Source organism: Mirounga leonina, unplaced genomic scaffold, assembly GCF_011800145.1.
Source record: "Mirounga leonina isolate KUSES-001 unplaced genomic scaffold, KU_Mleo_1.0 Mir_166, whole genome shotgun sequence".
Classification (NCBI taxonomy): domain Eukaryota; kingdom Metazoa; phylum Chordata; class Mammalia; order Carnivora; family Phocidae; genus Mirounga; species Mirounga leonina.
Window position 1 is genome coordinate 35,900,180 of NW_023270418.1, and position 27,698 is coordinate 35,927,877.

The 27,698-nt window shown below is 60.6% G+C and overlaps 2 protein-coding genes across 6 annotated transcripts in view; both read left to right on the plus strand.

Annotated features, from left to right (window-relative positions):
* Positions 1-18,081, plus strand: part of CARS1 (cysteinyl-tRNA synthetase 1) — a 45,295-nt gene extending 27,214 nt beyond the window's left edge. For both annotated transcript variants that reach the window (XM_035013516.1, XM_035013517.1), the window contains 13 exons: positions 3,359-3,471; positions 3,963-4,091; positions 4,487-4,616; positions 4,725-4,828; positions 5,202-5,299; positions 5,509-5,698; positions 5,879-5,947; positions 8,170-8,251; positions 14,179-14,259; positions 14,813-14,880; positions 16,657-16,716; positions 17,193-17,276; positions 17,762-18,081. In XM_035013516.1, the coding sequence (XP_034869407.1) occupies positions 3,359-3,471; positions 3,963-4,091; positions 4,487-4,616; positions 4,725-4,828; positions 5,202-5,299; positions 5,509-5,698; positions 5,879-5,947; positions 8,170-8,251; positions 14,179-14,259; positions 14,813-14,880; positions 16,657-16,716; positions 17,193-17,276; positions 17,762-17,911 (1,358 nt within the window). In that variant the 3' untranslated portion in view covers positions 17,912-18,081. The remainder of the gene's footprint in view (positions 1-3,358; positions 3,472-3,962; positions 4,092-4,486; positions 4,617-4,724; positions 4,829-5,201; positions 5,300-5,508; positions 5,699-5,878; positions 5,948-8,169; positions 8,252-14,178; positions 14,260-14,812; positions 14,881-16,656; positions 16,717-17,192; positions 17,277-17,761) is intronic.
* A 5,061-nt stretch (positions 18,082-23,142) lies between these two features.
* NAP1L4 (nucleosome assembly protein 1 like 4) overlaps positions 23,143-27,698 on the plus strand; it is a 45,115-nt gene continuing 40,559 nt past the window's right edge. For 3 of the 4 annotated variants that reach the window (XM_035013522.1, XM_035013518.1, XM_035013523.1), the window contains exon 1: positions 23,143-23,247. The gene's annotated coding sequence lies outside the window, so the exon portion shown is untranslated. The remainder of the gene's footprint in view (positions 23,248-27,698) is intronic. The other variant, XM_035013519.1, reaches the window with a different exon arrangement.

Sequence of the window (27,698 nt, forward strand, 5' to 3'; positions counted from 1 at the left end):
GGGGGGTGGGCATCACACCGTCAGGTCCTGTGTGAACATCCCGGTTCTGGGTGTGAGCGGGGGGGTCACACCGTCAGGTCCTGTGTGAACATCCCGGTTCTGGGTGTGAGCGGGGGGGGTCACACTGTCAGTGCCTGGGCAGCACCTCATAGCTGTTCTCTCGTCCTAGCGAGTGACGTGCGTGGGCAGCAGCCCCCCTGCTCGTAGTGATCTGGGTACAGCTGATCCTTGAGCAACACAGGGTTGAACTGCGAGCAGATCGTTCTCGATGAGTGCAGCTCAGCACTGCACACGGGTTCCTCTGGTTTTCCGTGACCTCTTCTCTAGCTCACGTTCTGTGTCACGTGCACAGTGTGTCTGCCTGCTGTTCCTGCCGTTGGTGGGGCTCAGGCGGGGGGGGGCTGTTCGTGGTTTCGGTTGTGGGGGTTCAGCCCCTCCAGGCCCTGCTGTTCTTCAAGAAGGGTCCCCCATATTAGACGTAGACACGAGGCATTCCCAGGACCAGGCCAAACCAGGTTTATCTTTCATGGTGTTCTCTCCACCCTTAAACCCTCAGGACTCTGGGACAGACCACAGAAGCCGCAGTCCCGTGGCGCAGGGATGGCTCTCCCACGGCTGGGGCACGTGCTGTCTACCCTCCAGTGTTTCTGGAAGGCAGTTGGCCATAAAAACGTTCGTACTTTTTGATCAAGGACTTCCACCTCTGGGGCTCTGTTGTGAAGAGACATCGGAACCTCACACAAGACATCATGGCAACGTGGACACGATAGGCTAAGGTTGTTTGGTAGCATTGGTACCAGACCCTGGGCCATCGAAGGCTGAAGGCGTTTGTCAGAGTAAAGGAGGCGTCTCCTCAAGGGCAGTCGGGGCTTGTGTGGCCGGCAGCCCACGTCTGTGAGGGGAGGACCTGTGCACGCCCCACATGCAGTGGCTTGGGCAGCCTGAGGGTCACAAGACCCGCAAGGATTGGGGTACACGGGGAGTGGGGCTTTGTGTAGCAGGTTGGGACTCTCAACCCCTCCCTCATGCTCACGCAGGACCCACACTGGCCACGGAGGACGTCTCTGTGGTTCCCCAGCGGTCACTTGTCACGCAGCCCATGTCGTCTGCCCATGACACACTGAGCCGGCAACCAGCACTAAAGGGACACGGGCGGCGGACGGACCCATTGACCGTCACGGTCCTGAGTGACACCATGGCACAGTCTGCCGCTTAGGGCAGCCTGTAGTTTGAATTAGTAGTTAAAGAACAAAGATGGAAGATGGGTGGGGTGAGCTACCTGAAAGCTCCTGAAGGAGCAGTGGAGAGAGCAAGAGATAAGGATTGAAGAGAGAATGGAACGGAAATAACATAAGTCAGTCGCTGGTTCTTCACAAAGATGAATGAAATGGAAAAATGTGTGCAAGACTGATGAATGGACACCGACGACTCGCAGATATGTCCGGACAAAACTGCACGTGACTAGAGACAGTGCGGGGAGAGTGGGGCCGCGCAGCGCAGGGAACTAGGACGTGGGGCCTCGAGTGGCGAGGCCGCGGGGAGCCCGCCTCCAGTTGGGGGGAAGGAGAGCCCCAGAGATGGGAGTGCATGTGCGGCTGTATGGTAAACCTTGGCATCTGGCCGCAGCTGGGTTCTTGTTCTTGTTGTTTTTTGTTTAATTTTAAGTAATCTCTACATCCAGCGTGGGGCTCGAACTCATGACCCCAAGATCGAGAGTCTCGCTCTTCCAACTAAGCCAGCTGGGTCCTCCCCGGAGTTCTTAAATATCGCTTGTTCTTGGACCTTTTTTCTTCCAGACTGACTTTAGAATCGCATTGCGTTCCAGGGACGAGAGTAGTAGAATCCAACAGCAAGTACGAAGGGACGAAGAGGGACGTGCTGTCCTTTGGGGACAGTCCCGCTTCCAGCACGATGTGACCCCCAGCACGAGCTCCTCACTGCAGGGATGCTGGCATGCGGGGACTCTAGTAGAGACGGCTCTTGACGTGTGTGGGGTCATGGGGGTCGCCTCTGGGGAGGGAGACGAGAAGTGACAGCAGGGGAGCAGAAGGGATTGTGTGACTCACTCGTCTTAAAGACTAGAGCAAAGAGCAAGTACTGCTGAAGTGACGGTTGCCGAAGAGTGGGAGACGGGCCATGTGTGGAAGAGGGTCCTCTTTGCTCTATCACAGAATTTCTCAAAATTTTAAGAATCAGAATATATTCATGAGTAATAATGGAAATTAAAAGCTTAAATATACATTATCTGCCACACGTAGGGGGGCTAAAAGAATGTCATGGCACCACATCAAACCGTCTGCGTCGTTGGTGTGAGCGGTGACCTATCGCTGAGAGGTCCCCACGGGCGAGGCTGGAGTTTGTCCTGCTGCTTGGGTCTGTCTGGTTAGTACACCAAAGGGCCAACAGCAAGCATCCCTTCGTTTATGATCGTGGCATTTCTTTCCTGGTTCTTCCTCGTATTTTCCGCGTGTTGTACTCGGAGGCCCGTGTACAAAGATGCTCGGTGCGCTGTCCCTCTGGCTGCTGTCAGGGCGGCTTCACGGTGGCCTGACTCCGCACTTGAAAGGTGGTGCTCCCTGAAGTCCGGCCGTGTTGGCGACCCTGGGCACTAGGCCGGGTCTGTCGTTACTGTTCCGGAGTTGTCCGCGAGGGGGCGACAGCACCCAGGGAAAGGCAGCATTGAGGCCTCGCACTGGGGGCCCCGCTGAAGGCCCTGGCACTGCCCCCACTCCCCGGGTCACCGCCTGAAGGGGACTGGCCGCCTGAGGTGTTCATTTTCGTGGCTGCCAATGCGCTCCGCTGGTCCTGTGTGTGGTCCAGAGAGTCTCCCACGGTGATCAGTGTGCACCCCTTTCCTGTCGCTCCCGCCTGACACAGGCCGTGTCTGCCTTCCGGGGGGCTTCGTCCGGGACCCGAACTTGACCTGATTTGCCACCTCTGGGGCCAAGGGGCCACATCCAGCAGGAGCCGCCGGTCCTCAGACACTGGGAGCCGTGCAGGCCGTCGGCATGAGGCCCCACCTGCGAGAGCTGCCACCAAATACCGTGGCCTCACCCCTCAGACCCAAGCGCCGTGGCTCACCCGAGACCCGGGCCGAGCCGTGGGGGGCGGGCGGGGAGAGGGGCATCTGGGGAGCCGGCAGGTGTGGTTCAGGCCCCCCGGGAATTGGAGCTTAGATACGGTTTCATACGTGGACGCGCTGGGGCAGCGCTAACATCTGGTCGTTGTGGAGCCGCTGCTGACCGAGGAGATAAGTGGAAATCCGAAGCGTTGGCCGGTAGCCCCCAGAGGCGGCCTTGCCGTGACACGGTCCTGCCCGCCAGGCAGCACTGGGTGACCCGCTTCCTCGTGTCCGCAGGTGACCTGAGCATCTCGGCAGACCGCCTGAGTGAGAAGCGGTCCCCCAACGACTTCGCCCTGTGGAAAGCCTCCAAGCCGGGCGAGCCGTCCTGGCCGTGCCCGTGGGGAAAGGTGTGCTCCCCGGGAAGGCGCGGGCTGCAGTGGTGGGCGCACCGAGATGCCCCAGACCCTCGTGGGCCTGTGGGCACGTGACTTCCCTTCCGGGACTTGCCCGTGTGCATCTGGGGTGCGGGCGGGTGGACTGCGAGGCCCCCGTGTCCTCCCAGCCTTAGACTCTGAGTGGTGCTCACTGCTGAAGGCCAGTCCACCCTCTGACGGTCGCTGTGACAACAGTCCCGATGGCCCACAGCCGGGGGAGGGGGTGTTCGCACCTGCCTCTGGTCCGGGCTGGGCAGTTCTGGGGGTAACGTGAGCCTCAATCCACCTCGGCCTGCAGCGCTTGCTGGGACCTTGACAGCAGGGGCTGGCCTGCAATTTTCATGTTGGAATGTAACGTCTGTTCCAATAAGGCTCAGAGGTTTTGAGGGTCATGAACACGGGACACTTGAACGCCTGGCCCGAGGGTAGGCTGGTTGGTCACGGGGTCCCATTTGGATCTTTAGGGGCGTCCGGGATGGCACATCGAATGCTCTGCCATGGCAGGCACTCTCCTGGGAGCCTCGATGGACATTCACGGGGGGGGCTTTGACCTCCGGTTCCCCCACCATGACAACGAGCTGGCCCAGTCGGAGGTAGGCAGAGGCTGGGGTCACTGTGTCCGCTGGGAGGGGGCTTGAGTCCCCCCCGCGGTGGTAGAAGCAGCCAGGGGTGCTGCCAGCGAGGCACTGAGCCCGGCCTGATGCCCACATCAGGGGCTCGCTGGTGGGATTTGAACCCTCGTTGTTCGGTTTGATTTCCCACACGAACAGCCTGAGTGTTGGCGACAGACAGGCCTGGATTGGAACCGGCCGTTGCCTCTCGGCTCACTCACTGGTCCAGGGCCATCCCTCTGAGCCCCAGGGGACCCCACTCGGAGAGCCGCCCCCTCTTCTGCGTCGCTGCGTGAACAAAGGGCCCGCAGAGCACCCGGCCAGCAGAGGTGCCTCGTGGCGCCCCGACCTCGCCCTCTCCGCCCCTTCCCGAGCAGGCCTACTTCGAGAACGACTGCTGGGTCCACTACTTCCTGCACACGGGCCACCTGACCATCGCCGGCTGCAAGATGTCCAAGTCACTCAAGAACTTCATCACCATTAAAGACGCCTTGAAGAAGCACTCCGGTAAGCCCGACCCCCCCAGGACCCGAGCGCCCCTTCTCACGGCGGCGCGGTGGCGGTGGCTGCTCAGGGGGCTGAGGGGACCGACCGCGGTGCTGTCCCCCGTCCCAGCGCGGCAGCTGCGGCTGGCCTTCCTCATGCACTCCTGGAAGGACACGCTGGATTACTCGAGCAACACCATGGAGTCGGCGCTGCAGTACGAGAAGTTCATGAGCGTAAGCCCCCCCGCTCCGCCGCGCCGGGGTCGTTCCCGCTCCCGTGTCTGCTGACGGGGGGCAGTCGGCCCCGCGCCCCTTTCCTGAAACCCCTGCTGACCTGCTAGAGACAGGTGCCCACGTTCCTCTGGTGTCCGTGGGGCACGTTTCCCGCACACCTGTCTGCTGTGCCGGCGTCCCAGGCTGAGCCTGGAACCCGTTCCCGTCTTGAAGGAGAACTTTCCGCTCCCTGCGGCTGCCAGGGCTGTGTCAGCGCCGTGGTTTTCCAGATTATACGGGAAGGAGACGCGCTTCACCACCATAGCTCTCTCCCAGATACTGCTCGGGTGGAAAAGTCTTGTAAACGCAATTAATCCAAATTTTCTGACCCTAGGAGTTTTTCTTAAATGTGAAAGACATCCTTCGAGCTCCCGTTGATACAACCGGCCGGTTTGAAAAGTGGGAAGATGAAGAATCGGAACTGAACAAGAGGTAGGAGACTTAGGGGTCTGCAAGCACGCCCGTGCTCCGTGCTGCCCGTGGCAGACCCGCCAGCGGGCGGGAGGCTGTGCGCCCTGGCCTCCGTCTGTGCAGACCCGCCGGCGAGTGCGCTGCGTCTGCGTGGACCGCCTCCCGGCCTCTGGAGCACTCGGACGCGCGGGCGCGCTGTTACCGGCTGACCTCCTGTTCCTCTGGCTTAGCTTTTATGACAAGAAGGCGGCGGTTCATGAGGCCCTGTGTGACAACGTGGACACACACACGGCTTTGGAGGAGATGAGGGCTCTGGTGAGCCAGTGCAACCTATATATGGCTGCCCGGAAGGCCGCCAGGAGGAGGCCCAACCGGGCGCTGCTGGAAAGCGTCGCCCTGTACCTCACCCACATGCTGAAGGTAGGCCGCCCTCGAACTGCAGGCGCCTGTGGCGCTCGTGGGGCCGCGTGCACGCAGGCCGTGGGCCTCGGCCGTGACCGCGGAGGCCTCGGGCGGCTCGGGGCCTGGCATCCGGTCACTGCGGGCCCCTTCTCAGGACCTCTGCACACACTCAGCCTGCACGTCTGTCTCTCTTTGTAGATCTTCGGGGCCATCGAGGAGGAAAGCTCCCTGGGATTCCCAGTGAGAGGACCTGGAACCAGCCTCGATGTGAGTAGAGCGCCCCTGGGCACAGAGAAGTCCCTCCCTGGGGGTCGCCCCACCCCTGGGAAATGGCGCCTGCGTTGAGCACCCCATGCCTTCCACGCCTGCTCCCTTCCCTTCCTCGCTCCCCTCCTGGGCCAACCCTGTGGACATTTGGAGGCCCACGTCAGGTCCCACCGGCCCTGGACCTTCCAGACCGAGCCCGGGGCTCACCTGGACCTCCCAGGCAGCTGTTCCTCCCGCGTATGCAAGCTCAGCCTTGCTCCCTGACCCATCCTTGGGGTGTTTGTGCTGCCGTGTGCCACCCGTGAGCTCAGTCTCGGGACAGCAGGCTCGACGGGACCGACTTTGCTTGAGCTGTAGCCACATGGTAATGGATTCCTGTGCGCTCACGTTCTTGCATGTGTGCATTCAGATAGCACGCTGGGCCGTGTGTCTGGTGGGGAGAAAGTTCCCCGGCAGTGGCCAGCGTCGCCCCAGGACTGGCGGTTTCCACTGCACGATGACCCTCCCTCGTGGCACATGCTCGTTCAGGCTCATCTCAGACACTCCTCAGGCTTGATCTTTAATGATTTGATGAGAATGCGTGTGTGGGTATTTAGATCTAACTTATTTAAAGGAAAACAGGAAGCAGGGACTAAGTAAAAAGGCCAACCCTTTTTAGAATTCTGTTTCTGGGTGGTAGCTAGTGTGAGGAACCTTCTTCTGCAGGGGGAGCGTACAGCTGTCTCCCCAGGAACTGGCTTCCGAAAAGAAACCAGGTTGTGTCAGGAAGAAGGCCTCCCGAGCCCCGGGCCCACATCCCCGGGGCTCCACTCGCCCTAAAGCTGGTTGGTGTAAAGGCTTTAACCTCCCTCGGTGCTTCTCAGAAAGGAGACCCACACGGCTGCTGCTTGTCTTGTACACGTGACGTTACACGTTGAGTTTTTCAGAAAAAGAGAAAGAGAGAAAACACTTCCGGCACTAAAGACAGTCTGCTCTCGAGCTTAAAAACAGTGCTTTTAATGCGCTGGTTGTGGGGGGCTTTGCGCGTGACCTCGTGGGCCCTTTGAAGGCCGCGTGTGGGAATAAGCAGCCGTGAGGTGACAGGGCCGGCAGGCCTGCCAGGCCAAAGGGCGGGACTCCTTTGTGGGCTTCACAGCTTTTGAAGTCTCTGTGCCAGCTTCCAAATCTGCATTGTTTTCGGAGCGGGGCAGACAGTCTTGATGAGGCCACAGCACTGAGTGGTGTGCAGTGCACGCGAGGGGGGTCCACAGGGCCGCCGGGGCACCCCTCCTCCACACAGACCCTGCTGGCTGAGGCTCCCGTCCCCCTGCGCCAAGGCTCACCATGGCGGTCTCCGTGCCTGGTGGAGATAAAGAGCAAACACCCTGATGCTGGTCCCCCTGCACAAGCACGGTGCCCCCGCCGGGTGCAGGACTGGGACGGGGGAGGCCAGGTCAGGCCGGGGGCTCGGCAGCCTGGCCAGCTTCTGTGGGTAGTGATTATTACTTCAGTGACTGAGCCACCGAAAGACTTAATTAAGAGGCAGGGAGAGATTTTGCTTAAAAGCCTACTGGAAAAAGAGGAATGATGTAAAAGAAAAGATTTTATAAAATCGTTGTTTCTCCAGTTTGGATTCTGCTGTCTTTGGTTTTCCTTTCTATCAGGCTTTCCGTGCCGGGACCGCCCCTGGGTTACTGCTGGTAGTTAACCGTGGCGTAGACGCGAGTGTGTGTGTGTGTGTGTGTGTGTGTGTGTGTGTGTGTATGGTGACAGTTCTTGGAGACTCTGGTTCCTCTTGCACAAGCGTGTGTGTGGCCAGGTTGGACGCAGGCGCAGCCCGGCTCCATGGTGCTGGCCTCCACTCCCAGCCCAGGAGGGACGGCGCCAGCCTCCCAGAACAGAGCCTGCCCGACAGACACCCACGTTGAACCATTTATCTGTAAAGATAGGGTTTTTTGAATAGTGTGTCTGACCGGAGGCAAAGCCACTCCTGTGAGCAGTTGAACAGAGTGGCTTGCAGAACTTGTCGGGCTGGGCCGGGAGGGAAGCTAGCCTCCTGTCTGTGGTCCGCGTCATCCATGCGGGGACCCGCATACCCAGTGTGGACCAAGTGTTTGGTGGGGGGGTGCGTCCCAGCTCTGGGACAGCGGCACCCCCTGCCCCTTCCGGACTTCCGTGCGCGCCGAGCCCTATCCGTAAATACAGGCCGAGCTTGACTCTGAGCGAACCTGTTCTTTCCGCAGCTGGAGTCCACGGTCATGCCCTACCTGCAGGTGTTGTCTGAGTTCAGAGAAGGCGTGCGAAAGATTGCCCGAGAGCAAAAAGGTGAGGCTCTTCCTTGCTGGGGTTTCTCTGTGTGGGGCCACCCTGGGCACCGTCGGGTGTTAGCAGCGCCTGGCCTGGGGCACGACATCTGCAGGGCCGCCCCCCCACGTCGTGACGGCCACCACGTCTCTCGACACTGGTGTCTCCCGCAGGGCAGGACCGCTGGGTGGGGGCCCAGGACACGTGTCAGAGGCAGGGTTTCTTCGCCTGCATTATTTGAGTGGAAAGGCAGAACAAGGCCCCTCTGAGTCCCCTGCCCTCTCGTCTGCGCGGGACTCATTTCTACTTTAGGTGCATCTGCGGGCCGGGGGCTCGCCAGTGCCTGTCCTTGCTTCTGGAAGTGAGCATGGGGAGCCGGGGGAGCCCAGGCGCCGCCCCAACTGTCGTTCTGCTCGGGCGTGGTGGGGGCCAGCTGCCTTGCACTCGAGGGGCCTCCCCCGGGGCTGCCTCACGGCATGTGGCCAGCTGCCCGTTGCCCACATTCCCGAGGTCGGTCACTGTCGTGTGTCCTTGGAGACTTGGAGAGTGCTGCGTCATTGCAGACCTGTTTGTATCAGCCGTGAACCGGAGCGCGCGTCTCACTCTGCGCTGTCGGGGCGGCTGACGGGCGTGCTGAACTCAGGCCGGCCGGGTCCGCTCTGCTGCGCTCCACCCACGTGCGCGCTGCCCCGTTTGGGGCTCAGCATTTCACAGAGAGTTGGAGCCCTGCCAGGGAGGGTCATGCAGGAGTCGCTCACCGCAAATGCCACCTGTCTCCTGCTGTGCCATGCTCCCTCCCTGGGCCCCTCTGACGGGTAGTTACACCTGGAGCTCCCTTGGCCGCCATCCCTGCAGAGCGGGTCCAGGCGGGGTGTCCCGAGGGTGGAGCAGGCAGAGGGCCCGATGGGGTGCTCAGGTAGCCGCTGGAGGGAGCCGCACCTTGGAGACGAAAGAGCAGGCCTGGGCCTGTTCCGGGGAGGGCAGAGCAAGAGGGCAGGAGACCCCAAGGCCACGGGGCCCCCGGGAGGAGCCTGGATCTGACGGTGCTGTTGTGGGGAGCAGGGGGCTTTAGGCCGGGACATTTGGACCCGTTGACTAAATACCCTCTCTCTAGCACCTGGCACCCTCACTGTTTTAATCACTGGAGAGAGCCTAATGGACTCTGCCGGAGCCGTGCTGCCTCATCCGGCCACGTTGACAGCCCTGGCATCTCGGGCTCGGGGGCGGCCGGGGCACCTCTTCCTGGCTGTCCCCCTGCGGGGGCAGGTGCTGGTGACCGAGGACCATCGGAGGCCATGCTCAACGCGCAGACCGGGCCAGGGGCTTGCACAGGCTGAGAGTACCTCCCGTCGACTGGCTTGGGGAGGAGTTTGGTTTTACTTCTCCTTGGCTTGCTTTCTCTTTTCGCTGTGTTTTGTTTGTTGCTCAGGCAAATGGACAAAGAGCCCAGTTGCTGAGTCGGGATGGTAGTAGTTGAGTTGACGCTGTATGTGCCTTGTCCACCTGCAGCGCTCTCCTGCCCAGAGGCCCAGGTGGGTTGAGGTCATCCTGCCTGAGCCCGTGGCCCAGGACCCATGGACCTGGGGCCCTGCAGATAGGGTGCCTTCAGGGAGTCAGAGACCTGGGGCCTGTGCACTTCGGGCTCCAGAGACAAGGAAAGCCTTCTGGGCTGAAGACAGCTCCCCACCTACCAGCTGCAACAGTAGGTGCTGAGTCCTTGTTGAGCACCTGGCTGTCCTGTGACCCCGGGCTGGCCACGGAGAGAGACACGGAAAGACAGAGTGGGAAGCTTAGGGTAGGCCCTGGGGTCACGGCTTCAGCCAAGTTTGCCAGGTGCCTGGCACTCACCTAACAGGTGAGAAAGACACTGTTTCCCCAGTGCCCACAGCCGTGTTGGCCAGAACTCGGCCCTGCCCAGGGAGGACATGCGCTGGGGGCGTCTGACTAGGAGAGGCCTGGGAATTTGGGAAGAAGTTAGAAGAGGAGGGAGGCCACAGGTGTGGTCAGAATACCCCTCTCCCCTCATGTGTTTCATTTTTAGTAAAACCCACGTAACGTATAAAATGTATCATCTAATCGTGAGCAAGCATACAGCTCAGGGACACTAAGCACATTCACACCGTTGTGCCGACCCCACCATCCGTCCTCAGAACTTTGCATCTTCCCCAACGGAGACTGTCCCCATGAAACAGTGACCCCCACCACTTCCCCCAGTGCCCACCGTCCACTCTCCATCCCCAGGAGTCACCGGCCCCCATCCCTCCCCCGGCCCCAGCGCCCACCGTCCACTCTCTGTGTGAATCTGACCCCCCCTAAGGGCCTCATACACTTAGAATCCTGCAGTATTTGTCATTTCGTGTCTTGCTTATTTCAGTCAATGTGGATGGTGTCCTTTAGGTCCATCCACATTGTGGCAGGTGTCAGAATTTCCTTCCCCTTTAAGGCTGGGTCATATACCACTGTGTGCATAGATCGCATTTTGCTCATTCGCTTGTCCGTGGGCAGATTCTGTGGCCTTTTGTGTCCTCTCCTGAGCCTCCCTTCAGTGACCTGAGAGGTCTCCCTGCTCAGCACCCAGTCTGTTCTCCGCTCCTGTCTCTGGCCCCACCAGCTGTAGCCAGCCCTGGCGGACTCGCTCCCTCCCCGTGGCCGCATGCCTCTGGGTGCGAGCTCTGTGGACTCTGTGAGCCCCATGCCAGGCAGGGCCAGGCCCGGGCCGGGCCATCTCAGCCTGCGAGGGGAGTGCCGACGGGCGTCTCCGCTCGGTGTGTTCGCACAAAGTGCTTCTGAGCTGTTGCTCGTTAGCAGCGACCACAATGGAAACCCTCTTTTTCTAGAACCTGCTACAGTCTGAGCCTCTTGGAGTCAACAGGACTGCAAGGTGCTTGTGGCCAGGGGCGTCCCAGCGACCACACCGGGGAAGCCCGTCTTCCTTTTCTGGGCACTTAGCGGCTGTGAAGCTGCTTCCCTCCTTGGAAGAGCGTGCCCACGGTGGTGGCGTGCCTTTGTGGTCTCACACTCGGGAGCAGTTCTCCTGCGTGTGCCCTCCGCTGTCCCAAGGCACAGCCCCACCTCGCCCGGCGCCGCCTCTCCATGCGACGGCCCTGCCCTGTCCAGGCTTCTCCCCCAGCCCCTGGCTGCACAGCCGGAGCTGCAGACCTGGACCTGCCCGGGCGGACGCTCCCCGAAGCCCAGTGCTGCTGCCGGCAGCAGAGTGGGCGGTCCCTAGGGGGGCCCCGTGGGGGTCGGGGGGCTGTTGCATGTGTGACTTTCGGAAGAAGCCCGTGTCCCACGCTGTCTCCACGCCCTCGCCAACGCTTGTCATTTCCTGGCCGTACGAAGACAGGTTGTCGCTCCTGGAGCTCCGTGGGGCATCTCCGCGGGCCCTGCCGCGGGCTTCCCTGGCGGCGTGTGGTGTGGAGCCCCATTCCCTGCGCCTCGTGGCCACGTGTGCCTCTCGTCTGGAGAGCTGTCCCTTCAGGCCCTGCGCCCGTGTCTCGTGGGGTCATTCATCCTGTCATTGTGGCTCGTGGGAGCTCTTCATTGTGCATGCTGGGCCTGGTCAGCACGTGACTCGGAAGGCAGGGGAGGAGAAGGCGAGCCCCCAAAGTAATCAAAAGGTTTGGAAAGACGGTGTGTGTGGGTGGGGGGGGGATTCTGAACTGTGTGGACGGGGCAGGTGTCGTCGTGATGGTGATGGCCATTGTCCTCGGCTCTGCGGGGCCCACACCCAGAGGACAGCATGGGCCTGGGGTTCCTGCCACCGGGCGGGGAGCCGACGGTCAGCTGATGGTGGTGATGGCGGCCCCTGGCTTCCTTTCCTTCCAGTTCCGGTTGGCTTGTCCCAGCTCCTGCCCCGGGGTCAGCCCTCCACAGGGGCTATCGGCAGGGCGAGGGCAGGGAGCAAGGATAAAGGGTGTTGTCCTATCAGCCATGCTGGGAAGGCTGGAGAGGCAGAGACGGCTTTTCCTTGAGCAGTGTTGGGAAGCTTCCTGGAGCTGGCTGTGCTTGTGGGTGCGTGGAAGTCCTCTGAGATCCATTCATCATTCATCTATCCCACAGCAGGGGGCCCCATGGGCCCCGGCCACCGCCCCAGAGGGGCACAAGGCGCAGCGGAGGGCAGGGTGTGTGCACGCCCGGTCAGTGTAGGTGGCTCGGGCAGGAGTGGGGGGCTGGCGTCGCGTTTCTGGTGTGGGCGTCACTCACAGCCCCGTGGCCAGGGTGTGCAGAACCACTTGGGGTGGGCCGGCAGTGCAGGCGGGTGTCCGAGGGAGAGCTGAGGACGTGGCAGACGCTGGTCGCGGTGCCTCCACAGTACAACGAGGCTGGGTGCCAGCCCTCCTGTCCCTTGACGTCCTGGGATTTGTCGCCGTCAGAGCTTTCTGAGACGGACTGCCGCCCTGTGCCCTGTGGCAGCCCGGCTCCCACGCTGACTTCCCCCGGTGCCTGTTTAGCGCAGGCTGGGCCCGCGGGGGACTCAGCGGGCCAGGGGGCCTTCTGGGAGCTGGGAGGCAAGCCAATCTGAGACCTGGCTTTGAAAGACAGCCGCCCACAGAATGCCTCATCCTCGGTGCCACCAGACCCTGTGAGCAGAGCCGCGCCAGCCTGCTCCCACACATGGCACCTTGTGGCTCCTCGTAGCTGCTCTCAGGGATGGCCACACGTCCCCACTACACAGACGTGAGAGGCCGGGGCTGCCTTACCCGCTCCTCGCCCTGTTCTGACTGCAGCTGAGTCTCCTCACCAAGGTCAGATTCTCACCCCAGAGCTTCTGAGCAAGGCCCCACGTGCTCTTCATTCTCGGCAGTGGCGGCAAACGGCGGCAAACTCTCCCTGCCGTGTGGTCCCCGGTGCTGAGCCTCCTGGGAACGGGGCCCGTATGTCTGACCCTGCAGGTACCGTGCCGTTTGGGCCCAAAGGCCACACAGGTGCTCTTTTCACCCCTGCCCACTCGGCCCGCTCTATGTGCTGGCGTGTACCATTTTTCTTACAAAAGTCACTTCAAAGCCCGTGGGACAGCCAGGCTCTGCGCCTCCTCCTGGGCTTCCCAGGCCCACTGCCCGTTCCGGCCACACCTGGGGGGGCCGAGGGCTGGCCGAGAGCCATGTACCCACCGTGGAGCTAGTGCTTGGTGCCGTGTTCTGCAGCGCAGCGTGGACCCCTGTCCCCCCGGCCTCCGGCCCTTCCCGATCCCTCGGCTGGGCCTTGCGCATCGGGGAGAGATGTTGGCCGCTGTGGGCTTCACCTCAACCTCCAGACCCAGTTCTGGCTCTCGCTGGTGGGTGCTTGGAACCCGGCGGGTCCTGGGCCGAGCTTCCTCGCCACAAGGACGTTTGGAGGACGGGCGGTGCATGTGGACGTGGAGCACGGTTCATGAGGCGAGGGGCTGAGGGAGCGTGGAGCACCGGAGCGGGTTCCTGACAGCCGCCGACATGCTCGTCCTAGCCGGGCGTCTCTCTGCACCAGGCAGGCCTGACCAGGGCGGGTGAAGAGTGCGGGGAGACTTAGCAACATTTCTGGGTGGCCTCAGAGCACGTGTGGCCTTGGGTCCCTGGGTCCTGGAGTGTGGAACACGGCTGCCTTTCTGGATTGCTGTGCCAGGGCTCTGGGGGCTGGACACCTTCCTGGTTGACCGGGGATTTGGGGGGGTTTCTGAGCCTCTTTTCTGGGAGGAAAAACCTAGTTTCCCTGGACCAGCTGCCCACCTGGCTTTGGGCGGCCCTGACTTCCTGCTCTGAATCCCCAGGAGCCGCGCGGGTGCATCTTCAGACGGCACCTGCCTCGGAGTGGGGTCCTAAGGCGGTGCGCAAACCGTGGCCCTCACTGGCAGCCACGTCGTTTGTGCCTGGGCCACGGCTCCCCCCAGAGCACTCGGGAAGGTGCACGCTGGGCGCATCCTGGTGCTCCTTGTGTGTCTAGTTGGACTGAACCACTGTCTTTGTTCACAGTCCCTGAGGTCCTGCGACTCAGCGATGCCCTACGGGATGACATCCTGCCCGAGCTCGGGGTGCGGTTTGAAGATCACGAAGGTGGGTCCTCTTGGCCGCGTCTGGGGCCCATCATCAGGAACTTCGGGTGCGGTGGGCAGGGACATGGGAGGGACGCTGGGGTCGGGAGCTGGTTTTGGAAGAGTTCCAGGACGGGGTCAGAGGTCACGGGGTTTTTACCGTGAGGAGTCCCAGAGCGGCACCCCTGTGGCCCCTGGGGGTGGCCTTGTAGGTTTTTGCTCCAGCTGTCCTGGGTACCTCCCATGTCTGACAGGCGTGCGGCCTGGCTGCCTATTGCTGCCGGGCACCGGCCGCCCTTCCTTGCGATCTGTCCCTTGGCAGATGGCCCGCAGGACCGCCGGCCAGTCTCACCCGGTGTCTGTTGACATTGTGGGGGTTTCGGCTGCACAGGAAATTATAGATTCTAAATACTCAGGTGACATGTCCCATTTCATGATCTCTGGGCCCCATGTCATGAGTGGTGAGGCCTCCCCACGTTCCAGTTAAAGTGGAAGCCCCTGAGCAGCGAGGGGGCGCGAGGGCCGTGGGGGCGGGGGGGGGGGCTGGGCCCCACGTCTCCGACTCGGCTTTTCAGGGCTGCCAACCGTGGTCAAGCTGGGGGACAGAGAGGCCTTGCTGCGGGAGAGAGAGGAGAAGAGACGGGTGAGTGGCTGGAGCGGCCGCGTGTTGACGGGAACAGGAGATGGCTGGTGCTGTGCGCTTTGCCAGAGCTCCCGTGGGGGGCCCAGCATCTAGAAGCATCAGAAGGAGGCCTAGCTGGACGCGGGCTACAGGGCAGGGTGGTAACAGAGCGAGCTCTACCTTCTAAGGAAGGACCCTCTTTTTAAAAAGCGACCCCCGGAGTTCAAGGGAGAACTTTGAGTAAACCGTGCAGCCGATGTGTTTGGCCACAGCTTGCCCTGTGATGTGTCCTTTGCCCCTGCGGGAGGACCTGCCAGTCACACCTCCGTCTGCCCAAGAAGCGCGGGGCAGGTGCCAGGGGCTGGGCGTATGAGCAGCGCTGGCGGGAGGTGCGTGTGGGCGCGGCAGCGTGGCTCACTAGACGAGCGCCCGGGCAGGTGACGACAGCTGGTGCTGAGCCGCAGCAGACCCGCCACTGCTGGGTGTCCCCAGGAGCCGAGGAGGCCCTGTCGGCTCCTCCCGTTTCTGCCCCATTCGCTCGCCTGGCTTAGTGGCCCGTCCCCGGGGCCAGGCTCTCGCCTCGCCTTGGGCAGCACAGCAGGTGGCCCGGCCACAGAGGTGACGTGGGCCTGGCCGTGCCTCCCACCACCCCAGGCCGGGCGAAGAAGCAAACGCCCCCGCTTGCTGCCCCCCACCCCCACCCCGGTCGCTCTGCCCGGGCAGGTGCGCGCAGGGCATAAAGGTAGACGGGGCTCTGATGGGGGCGGCGGGGGGCAGCCCTGCCTGCCGGGGGCCCTGCCTGTGGTTCTCGCTCCGGCCGGGGGCTGCCGTGCGTCTTCCTGCAGCTCCTGTCTGCCCGCCAAGTGGGGCCCGTCCCAGCCGGTGGTGCTCAACGGCCACCAGGGCTGCGGCCTCCCCTGCCCCCCGAACCTTCCCGCCGGGGGACAAACACGCTCCTCTCCAAGAAAGCAGCTGCCGAGCTCGTACCAGGCCGCCTCTCTGCCTGCTCCCAGCCTCCTCTGCCCCAGTGGCTGCTTTTCCCGAGCCCGTGGCCTCTGCTCGCGGGGACCTTCGCTCCACTCCCCGCTGCACCGGCCCTGCCCTGCCCTCACCCAGTCCCATGGCTCTCTGGTCCCACACTTGCCTGTACCCCGCCGCCCACCTGACAGCTTAGCTGACCAGGAAGCCCTGAAACCCAGGACGTCCACGAGCGCATCGTGACTCCACTCGCCAAAGCTGTAGCCCCTTTCTGTCGGCAATGGTACAGCTCGGGTCCTGCACTTCCCCTCACGGGCGCCGCCTAGCACCGAGGCTGGGGATCCCCTCCCCGCCCCTGCTGCCAGGGTGCCCCCCTCAGCCCTGCCCTGACTGCAGGTGGGGGTGAGCTCCTGGCCTCCAGCCTGTCTCCAGCAACCCCCACTGCCCTTCATCCACATTTAACCCCGGTTCCTTCCCTGGCCCAGGCCCCATGTCCTGGCACCTGCTGACCCTGCCCTTCTCCCCCACGTTCTCTAGGCCCTCGCAGTGCTGTCCCTGCTCACCCACCTGACAGAGCCCCCCCCAGCTGGGCTCACTGCTCCTTTCTTTGTATCTGCTGGGCCCAGACCTTGTCACGTGTGCTCTTCTCTGCTTCCGCACGTCCAGAGCAGGGCCCGGCGTCCACACGGGCCACTGAGAGTCTCCCCAGTCCCTGATGACGAGGGCTTCCCGCCCCCCATGGGGTGGCTAGGTCGGTGTCCAGGCGAAGGCGATGGGGGGCCAGCTCTCTGGCTCATGGGGCTCCCTCTACTCCCCTAGATTGAAGAAGAGAAGAGGAAGAAGAAAGAGGAGGCCGCCAGGAAAAAACAGGAACAAGAGGTAAGCACACCGTCTGTGTGGGGCCCAGGCTCTCCTGGGCGGAAGTGGACACTCGGACCCCATGTCCTGCTCTCTGTGCCTCCCTGGGGCTGGCCAGGTCCCCACTCTGTCGGCGCCGACTACAGTGCCCTCCTGGCCTCCTCACACACCCCCACAGGGCGCCCTGAGTGCAGGGAGGCCGGGAGGCCCTGGTGAGGGAGAGGCCAGGTGGGGGAGCTGCCCCGGGCGGCCACGGGCTCCAGGTGGCCGTCACAGGCTCCGTGCTGCTGTGATGGTCTCAGACAACCGTCCCACTGTTCCCAGAGGACAAGCAGGACACTCCGTGTTGAGTTGTCCCTCCTCTGACTCGCCCTGCCCCGGCCTCACCCTGCCCGTCTTTTGTCGCCCTCTCAGTCCCGGGGCTGGGCTGGGGGTGACGCGTGGTCAGGCCTTCCCCGCGCGCGCTGGGCTGTGGCGATCAGGGCTCTGTGTCCCAGGCAGCAAAGCTGGCCAGGATGAAGATCCCACCCAGTGAGATGTTCTTGTCGGAAAGCGACAAATACTCCAAGTTTGACGAAAACGTAAGAGTCTCTTTTTTTTCTTCTCAGAACCTTGTTAGACTGCTAAATTGGGGGTGACGGGGACCTCCAGCCTTGGGCAAGCAGCTTTTCTGTTTGGGGTGCAGTTTGCAGCAGGCGCCCCACGTGCCCGGGGCGGCCTCCCTCCAGGCTGGCCAGAGGTGCGGCGGGGAGGCCGTGGCACTGTCCCTAGACCCTTCCTTACTGGTTCTGATACATATTTGCTGCTTTCCTTTGTGCCAGCCCTATCAGAACTGAGCCACGTTGACCCAAAGGGGGACAGTGGCCTCGCCCCCAGGTGGGAGGGTGCCCCCAGCCCCATCGCTCGCTCCTTAGCGGCCGGGAGAGGCGCTGCTGTGGGGGGCGGGGGGGGCGCTACCGTGGAGCGTGTGTGAGTCCGCGCCCGGGCGCGTCCCAGGGCTGAGCCCATGGGCTCCGAGAGGGGGGTCGGGTGCGCCCTGCTGAGCCTGTGCTCCCCGTGTTCTCAGGGTCTGCCCACACATGACACTGAAGGCAAGGAGTTGAGCAAAGGGCAAGTCAAGAAGCTGAAGAAGCTCTTTGAAACTCAGGAGAAGCTCTACAAGGAGTATTTGCAAATGGTGCAAAACGGAAGCTTCCAACAGAACAGCGGGGACTGAGCTTTAAGCCGTCGGTGGCCTGACTTTCTGTCTGCATCCTTAGTGACGGTGCCCCGTGTTCTGATCCTGTTTACAGCGGTGCTCGGGTCCTGAGCCCAGCACTCCGTTCACAGAGGCCCACGCCATCTTCGGCTCTGGGACTTCAGTAATAAATGTTCCCAGACAGCGAGGCCGGGCGTCCTGTGTGCCGTCGAGCTCCCGGTCAGCGCCTGTGTGGGGCCTGCTCGGGGCTGCTGGCTCAGCAGGTCACGGCTTCGGTGCTCGGGTCAGTGGAGCTGCTTCAGCCAGCCGAGAAATTTCTGCCCCGTGCAGATTGCTATCGGCTAATCTCTGGTGTCTGGGTGCTTTTGGAGGTATTTAAGTAGGAAAAAGACAGGCTCAAACTGGCGAGCCCGCTGACACCACACACAAAGGCCGTGCAGTCGGGCCCTCTGGTTCTGAGGAGTAGACACACCACAGCGATCCTGCGGCACCCATGCTCCGGGGACGACCGAGGGCTGGCTCAGCAGGCGCGCCCTGCCCTGCCCTGCCCTGCCCATGTCCGCACGGCTGCCCGCTGAGATAAGGGGGGAGGTTGCGGCCCACGCAGCGGGCGGCCGTTTGTCACCAGGCCCCAGCGTGGGCAGCGCCCCGCCTCGGACGAGCTTCCCCGCCTTGCCTGGTGAGGGTGCGAGCAGAGCCCCGCAGAAGCCGGGCGCCGGGTCAGCCCCGTGACCGCAGACGACAGAGGCGCCGGTGGCTGGCAGTCAGGTCGGGACATGCTGTCCGAGTCGCACCGGGCCGTGACGGCAGTGCCGAGCCACGCTGGCCCCGGGGGGAGCGGGCCCCGTCTGGTTGTAGGCGCCCTCAGCCCTTGTCCCTGTGACCCCTCTGGTAGGGGACTCCGGGAGACAGCCCGCTCGCTGCAGCATTGTTCACGGAGCCCATGGGACAGCCGCCTGCGCCCAGCAGCCCGGTGCGACTTGGTGGCACCGAGTCACAGGGAGCACGTGCTTATGAAACGAGGGGGGACCTGCTCTGGTGTCGAGACCCCCGACCTCTCAGCCTTGTAAACATTTTACATACAAACAACGTTAAACCAGTAAGACAACAAGGCCCCAAAACACAGTGAAACAAACTCGTTCCAGGTACCTATTGCCATACAACAGGTCACCCCAAAACTTAGTGGCCGAAAGCAGCCACCACCTTACTATCCTCCCTGGTGCCTCTCGGTCGGCCGGGTGCCTTTTGGGATGTAACCTCGGAGGTCACACAGCGTGACTGCCGCCATCCTCCCGGCGTGCAGGTGGTCCCCAGGATGCGGTGGCGAGGTTCCAGAACAGGGCGAGGGCCTGGCAACATCATGGCGGCCTCTGCTGGGGCAGGGACTCACTGCTTTGCTCTGCGTCTGCCACGGGTTTACTCTAAGGCCAAAGAGTGCAGGGAAGCCAGGGTTCACTCAAGTGTTCGGTCGCTGGCAATGATGCTGGCATTGTTGTGAAATTATCGTATCGGGGGACAAAGCAAATACCGTATCGACAGCAGCAACCCAGACGTTAACGTAAGAGTTAAAATACAAGTGGAAAAGCGAAGGAGTTAAGGAAAACCACGATACTCCCAAATAGGAGTTAGAAACAACAACATGTACCGACAGTCCACTTTCAAACAGTCGGGGCTTCCTGGCTGTGTAGACGGAGGGCAAACCCGGCTGCTGGGGGTCCCCGGAGAGCCAGACTCGGGGCTCAGTGCCACCCCTCTCCCTGGAGAAGGGGGGCCCGCTCCAGGTCTAGAGCAGAAGTACCAGGACACCCCGAGCCATCTGTCCCCAAAGGGAAGCCCTCAAGGACCAAGGGGGTCAGGTCAGAAGGGGGACAAATCAGAAGGGCATCGTGCCAGGTGCAAATACTGCATGATTCCACGTTGGTGACGTTCCTGATGTGCTAGACCTGTAGGAACAGAGCATGGGGGGGTGTGTGCTTGTGGGGGGCTCTGGGCCGCGGCGGCTCTGTGCTCTGGCCGGCATGACGGCACCGTGGGGGGACCTTCTGCAAGGGCACACGGGGCCCCACTGGTCCTCAGCATCTTGGGAATCTCTCCTGCAACATAAAACCGCCTCGGGAGCTTCCACCGGCCGAGTCAGGGACAACTTGAGTCTTGAAAGCAAAGATTAATTGAAATCCGGGCCCGTATACTTATTCTCAGAAGCAAAGGAAGCCAAGAAATAATAGTCTGCCCCCCCTGGACGTGGAGTTTGCGTCCACTTCTTACTGGGCGGGCTTAGTTACTTCTCTGCGGCAGAATTGGGGCTGCCTCCGCAGGGCGTATGGGAACCGTACTCGGGCCCCCAGCGGCCCCGGCAGAAAGCACCAGCTAACAGAAGTGCCGGGACGCTACGCACAGAAAGCCCCCGTTCGCCAACCCGAGTGCAGCACCTGATCCAGGACAGGCCTGCGGCTGCCAACGACCCCCAGTGACAGCAGGCGCCAAGGTGTCACCTTGCAGGTGGCTCATAGGTCATGGGGGCCAGGGGGGATGTGCGTGTCACCTTACAGTGCCAGACTCTGCGGGCCCTCCTCCTGCCCCGGCCCTGGGTCTCAGCATCGCCCAGAGGGGGACAAGCACAGGATCTGGATCTGGGCAGGGGTGATGCCAGAGGAGCGAGGCGGTGCGTCTCACTTCCCGTTCATGGGCATCACGGCAAAGCTGCAGGCAGGGGTGCCGCCGGGGAGCAACCGGACTCTGCAGGACGCCAGGCTGCTGGGCCGTCCAGGGGCCCCGGTGCTGGGGGGGCGGGCCGGGAGGAGGAGGCCAACCAGATGGCCGAGACGCAGGATGGGGAGCCTTGTTGGGTTTGAGCACACCGGCCCGGAGACGGCCTGAGCGGTGGCCTCTGTCCCGACATCATCCTCTCCGTTTTTCTGCATGAAACTTTTCATGACCAAATGTCCTTTAAAGCACGCCGCCAGGAAATCCTCTCGTCTTCTGGGAAGGACGCCAGCCCTTCTGTGCTGCCTCAGGAACAGGTGAGCGGGAGGTTGGCCTACGCCCTGGCCGCTCGGAGGGAGAGCCAGGGGGCCTGGAGTGGGGGCAGTGGATTGAGGGGCCTCCGTCAGAGTCACAGCCCCCCCGCCCCCGGCAGGTCCCCTCGGGTAGGCTGATGAGCAATGTCCTCAGTGCCCCACAAGCTGCGGGAGAACCTTCTGGAACAAGATGGGGTGGAAATTTTTTTTGGAAGTATAATACTAATTCACCTGTGACAAGTACGTGCAAGAAACCTCTTTCCAGGCTTTGGGAGCCGGACTTGTCTTCCTGATGCTCCCCAAAGGGAAATATTTGGTGTTTTCAGTGTAAAAATACCAGAGATTGGCTTAAAAATAAAACCATGCAGAAAACTCCCAGGATAGAGACTGAGCAGTCCCCTAAGGCTGTCTCAGAGCCTGTAAGCTTTGGGGACAGTGTCCCGGACTCCTTCTGAGGCTTACAGGTACGCTCCGCACAGCGCACCCCTCTGCAGGGAAGGGACTGCGCAGGTCGTCTGAAATCCACACCCTAGGAGAGCCTTCCGTCCCTGGTGTCTCCACGTGTCCCTTGCATTGCAAAGTAGTCTGGCTACCACCGCCCTCTGGGCGGACGTGGGGGAGCCCCTGAGGCCCGGTGCTCCCTCCCTTCTGCCAGCTCCAGGGGTTATTCAGCGAGTGCAGTGCCCCCATTCATAGGACAGACTTAGGAAAGCCTCAGGTAGCAGGGACTAAAGAACGGGCCCAGGCTCCAGCTCTAAGAACCCCACCCACCCTTGTCCTCAGGCACTTAGTCCCCTCCCTTGGCCAGGGTGGGTGGGGTCATCGGAACAGTCCACACCCGCACCAGGCTGTTCTGTTCGCCAGTGTTGTTCTAACTCTCCACCAAACCTGTGAAATGGGGACTACAAGTGCCCATGATTGACAGATGGAGAAACTGAGCCACAGGCTGTCAGGGACACCCAGCTAGATTTGGGAAGGTCAGGGATTTGGCCCCAGGGGTCCGACCCAGGAACACCTGCCCTTTTACTCCTGCTCTCCACTGCACAGCCGGCTGGCCAGGATGACTAATGGGGCACACCTCACTGTGTGCTGAGCCAGATGGCAGCCCCCTAAGAGCTTCAGCCCCAGCTCCTGGTTACCTGTGCACTTGACACGTGGAGAAAGATTCTCTGCACGTGTGACCGAGTTAAAAGGAGGCCACTACGGTAGTGCTAATGTAGTGACCACAGGAGAGGCCAAGGGAAGATGGAGACAAAGAGTGGGGGCGGGGTGGTGGTGGGGAACGTGGCTGCAGCCCAAGACGGCCTGGGGCCCCGAAACTGGGAGAGGCAAGGAAGGACCCTCCCCTGGAGTCTTCAGAGGCGGCCAGCCCTGTGGCCCCTGGATTTCTGCCTTCTGGCCTCCAGAACCACGAGAACATAATTTCTGTTGTGTTTTCTAAGCACCTCGGTTGGCGGCACTTGGCGGTGTGGCAGCCACAGGAAAATAAAACCGCATTCTCCACGTGTTACAAACAAAGGCTTTGGGCACCCGGCCCTCCTTCCCGGCAACTCAGTTGGAGTGACCCCAGGTTCACAGTGCGCCACCACCGCCTGCCCGGGGGGACTGCTGACCTGGGCACCATTTCTGAAAAGACAGACAAAAATCACGAAACACCCTCCAACTGCAGATGCGGCCCAGAAATGAAGACCCTCGGGGAACCCGGCCCCGGGGCGCTTGGCTTTCCAACGCAACTGTCCCCTTGCTCCAGCTAACTCAGCGCTTTTCCGCAAGCGGTGGTGTGATGAGGCTGCGGTTGGTACCCCAGCCCGGCGGGGCACCACGGGTGCGGCGGGGGAGCCGGTCTGCCGAGCCCGAGCCAGGCTGCGCGCGCGCGTTACTGCAGGTGGCACCGAGCTGGAGGGGCGCCGCGGGCTCGGGACGGGGGTCAGAGGGCGGGCGGCGGGCGGCGGGCGGCGGCACGTGCCCTCCACGTGTCCCCCGCGCGCCCCGGCCCCTTGAAGGGGCGGAAGGAAGGCGGGCGCGCGCTGCCGCAGACGTCACACGCCCGTATTTGCATACGGCTCGAGGGTGGGAGCGCGGCGCAGCGTGACGCCCCCACCATCGCGGCCTCTGACTGGTCGTCGCCGGCGGCGCCGGAGCGTATTTGGCTTGCGCCGAGGCCGCCCAACCACAGCCCGTCTTGCTTGCGGGGGGCGGGGCCAGGGGCCTCGGCCAATGGAAGGCGCTGTTGTTGGCGGCCACGGCGGCGCAGCCCCTGGAGCTAGCGAGGCCACCGCCGCCGCCGCCGCCGCAGCCGCAGGAGGCGTGAGGAGTGGACGCGGGGCGCTTGGCCGGGTAACGGCGCGCTGGGGCGGCGGCGAGGGGCCGGAGCCGGGGCAGCGGGGGCCCAGGGCGGCGGGCGAGAGGCCCGGGGCCGCCGTGGGAGCAGGCCTCGGCGGCAGGGGCGGGGCGGCAGCGGGGCCGGCGGGGAGGCCGGCGGGGAGGCCGGGCGGCGGCGGGAGGGCGGCCGTGGCTGGCCCGCCGCCCCGCCCGCCTCCCCGGCGCGGCCCTGAAGGTCAGCGGGCGCTTTGTTTCGCGGGGCGGTCTGCCCGGCTGGCCGTGACCCCGACGGGAGCGGCGGCCGCGGGCCCCTTTGTTTTCGGGGCGCGGGTCGTGCCTGCGGGGAAGCCGCCCTTCGGGGCCGGGACGGGGATGGAGCCGGCAGAGTTCCGTGTGGTCGTTGAGCTCAGAGGCGGCGGCGCGTTTTCACCGGACTGCCGAGCCGCCGCCCGCCCGGGGCTCGCTTTCCTGGCGCGCCGGCGCCCGCCCGCGGAGGGCCGTGTGGTCGCGATAAGGCCCGCCCGTCCGCGCCCGCGCGCCGCCTGCCCGGGCTGGGGGAGGGTGGCGTCCCCGGGACGTGCTGCTGCTCCGAGAGCCGGGGGCCGCGGGTCGCGCGGGTCCCGCGCCGCCTCCCCGCAGTGCCGGCTGTGCGGCGGAAGGACGGACGCGGGCCGGGGCTGCCCCGCGGGGGCGCGGCGCGCCTCTCCGCACGTGCTCCCTGGCTTCGAAATGACCCGCCAGCTGGAGTCCTCCCGGCCCCCCCACCGCTCGGGAGGCCCGGGGCGCGGGCCGGCGCATGACGGCTGCCCGTCCGAGGCGGTCAGCTCCCCCGAAGGCGCAGGCGGCTCGGGCCTGACCCGGCGTCCCTGCTTCTGCGGAGCCTCGCTTGGGTCCCGCCCGGGGGGTTGAGCCCGGCGGTCGCTTCCCGCTCAGACTTGCGCCATCCTCACCGATCGCTAACTGCTTCCCCAGGTGGGGTCTGGAAATTGTTTCAGCCTGCGATGAGCGATGGCTGGTGCGGGAATAACCTGCAGATGTCCAGTGAGCTTGAGCGAAAGCCGGCTGGCGGCAGGAGGGGGACCCAGTCCAGAGATGAAGCGGGACGTGTGCCAGTGCCAGGGAAGAGAAATCCGGGCACGCGAAGTTCCTCCGTTTACTAGCTGCTTGCTCACTTGTTTCGGGATACAACGACCCTAGTGCGAGATTTCAGAGGATCAGTGGAAGATAAGACCTTTTGGTCAACAGAAACACGGTCGGCAGAGTTTAATTTCTCACAACATCATGGTGACAGAAGGGACTCATTTTGTAGATAAAGGAGGCAGATTGGCAGATTACTTAGGAACATTTTATTTATTTTTAAGGTTTTATTTATTTGTCAGCACAAGCAGGGGGAGCGGCAGGCAGAGGGAGAAGCAGGCTCCCCGCTGATCCCAGAGGGATCCCTGGGATCATGAGCTGAGCCCAAGGCAGCGGCGTAACCGACTGAGCCACACAGGCGTCCCACTTAGGGGACATTTTAACTAGAATTTTAAGGCTGCTGCTTCTGGTATGATGAAAATAATTGTTTTTGAAATAGTTATTTATATAAAACAGTAGTTATTCCAACAGCATAGCGCTGTCTGAAATACCTGTCGTTACACATATATTTGCAGTCTTTTTTCCTGGTTTACCAGTGATACTGCAGTTATGTGTACTTCTGTGTCATAAAATAACATCTAAATGCATTCCTGAATTTTGCATTATTTTTCAAAACGATTATAGAATAGTGATTGGAGAGATTGGATTCTTTACTTTAGCTAATTTAATCATTAAATTAGTTCAGTAAACTGAATCCTGAAAAGTTTCATTCTGCTTTAGGATTATTGTCCTCTAAATATGTACAGACGTTTTTTTAGTTGTGTGGATCGGCCGTGTGGATTACCAGACTCTTCTGGTGTTTTGAGTGTAGAGATTTTTATTTTATTTTATTTTACTTTATTTATTTATTTGACAGCGAGAGAGGTAACACAAGCAGGGGGAGTGGGAGAGGGAGAAGCAGGCTTCCCCGCGGAGCAGGGAGCCCGATGTGGGGCTCGATCCCAGGACCCTGGGATCATGACCTGAGCCGAAGCAGACGCTTAACGACTGAGCCACCCAGGCGCCCCGAGTGTAGAGATTTTTATCTGTATGAGGTAGTTCATAATTCTTTAGAGATGAAGTACACAGAATTGGGGTGTGTTTGTCATTACAGTGTGTGAATTTGTATCTGAATCTCTAATGACAGTGTTTCGGTTAGCCTGTCAGGGTTTTAGCAGCCCCTTGGTGCTGGGAGCATATCGGTTTCCTGTGTCTGCAGTGCTGACCAGCCAGTGTTACGATTGACGTCCTCAACGTTTCTCTTTTCTTGAGTGGTTGATGGTAAGTCTTTTAGTATTAGGCGGAGGTGACTGCAAATGGGAATGTATAAATGGCATAATAGAGTGTAGAATTACTTATCTTTAGAGTTTTTTTCTTGCTTTCTCTTTGTTGGCCACAGTTTTAAAATGTTTTAAAACTGTTTTCAGAAGCTTATGTTGTATTGCCAGAAATTTTGCCAGAGAATCTAAATTTGTTTGGTTTGTTTTGGAACAATAGTATGTAGTATCTGTGGGCAGGAGGGTGATGTAAATTCCCAAAGGCCTACCGCCACCAGCTATGTGAAATAGGCAGAACCCCATATTGCTGGCATCCAGCACTGGCCCTGACGGCCGGGTGTGAATGATGAGGCAGCAGTGAGGAGTTTGTGGGGGTTTGGTCTGAAATTGCTACCTCAGAGGTGCTTACTTGAAGTGGAAATGTGTTTAGGCATCCACGGTGAAAGGGTGGTGATTACCTAGCCTGACCATTCTGCCACTGGGAGGTTTTACAAGTGGCTAGAGCAGGGTCTTCACAGGAAGTCGCTGTCATCTGGCCTTCCCTTACTTTGTGTGATCTCTCCTCCTTTAGCAAGTACTTGTGTCCCCAAACTGCAGGTGGGGAATTTGTCCTTATCCCGTGGGAGACCCTTATCAATACGCAGTGAAGAATTTTGTGTTCGACTGCTAGGAAATTTTTAAGAAGTAGATTGTAGTAGTAGATGACATAGATTTGTTTTCATTTGACAGCCATTGGTTTTCTACCCTGTCCTCTTCAGAGAAGGCAGGGCTGCTTTCCTTTGCCATTTAATTTAATTTAATTTTTTAAAAAGATTTTATTTATTTGTGAGAGAGAGCATGAGACGGGGGAGGGTCAGAGGGAGAAACAGACTCCCCGCTGAGCAGGGAGCCCAATGCGGGACTCGATCCAGGGAGTCCAGGATCATGACCTGAGCCGAAGGCAGTTAGTTGTTTAACCAACTGAGCCACCTAGGCGCCCCTGCCATTTAATTTTAAATTTCGTGAGTAGTTATTAGCAGGAGAGGCAGTGTGTTTTTGTAGTAAGGAAACTATAAGAGAGCACTTTGTGACTTATATTTCTTGATCTTGACCACTCACTGTGTCGCCTTAAATTTCCTCTTAGAAGTATACTCTGCCAGCTGTTGAAACTAAATGTGCTTCCAGTCTGGGTTCATGACTACTGTGCATTTTAATATTATCCAAAAGACTGTTTCAAACAAGAGGAGATGATTTCCATCAGTTTTGTGGTAGAGAGATCGACTGTACACCTCAAACATTTACGTACAAAGGTTGTAAGAATGCAGTTGTAAGTATTACACTTTAAAATATTGCGTACATGTAGGAAAATAGTTTTCAGTGCCTTGTATCTATTCATTCATTCCTTCATGAGCCTCTCTGTGCTCGGCATAGTTCTAGGTACTGGGGTATCACTCTGAACAAAACAAAGGGCCTTGCCTTCATATATTTTCATAGTGGGAGACAGATAAACAAGTTGGGTGGTGGTAGGTGCTTTTGAGAAGAAAAGTAGAGGAGTAGGGACTTGGGTGGTTGTGATTTTTTTTTTTTTAAGATTTTATTTAGAAAGAGAGAGCAGGGGGCAGGGGCAGAGGGAGAGAGAGAGAATCTTAAGCAGACTCCAAGCTGAGTGTGGAGCCCAATACGGGGCTCGATCTCAGGACGCTGAGATCATGACCTGAGCCGAAGGCAGACCCTTAACCGACTGAGCCACCCAGGCACCCCAGTTGTGATTTTTAAATAAGGTGAAGAGGGAAAACCTTACAGAGTGACAAGACTTTTAAATACTGGAGTTAGGGAAATTTTGAAATGTTTGCCTCATTTAGTCATATACATCAATGCATTGCAGAGGAGAGAGAGTGGAAAGGAAATTGGAGATGTAGCAATGAAGAGTCACTTTGCCCTGAGTAAAAATAAGAGTGTTTGGTTAAGGAAAGGAAATACATTTTTTATTTTCTTCCGGGAAACTGAGGGCTTCGTCTCTTGCAAGTTTCTGAAGAGATGGTCCACTGTTGCCTGGTAGCAGTTAGATCATGTAAGCAGACTTGACTTGCTCTG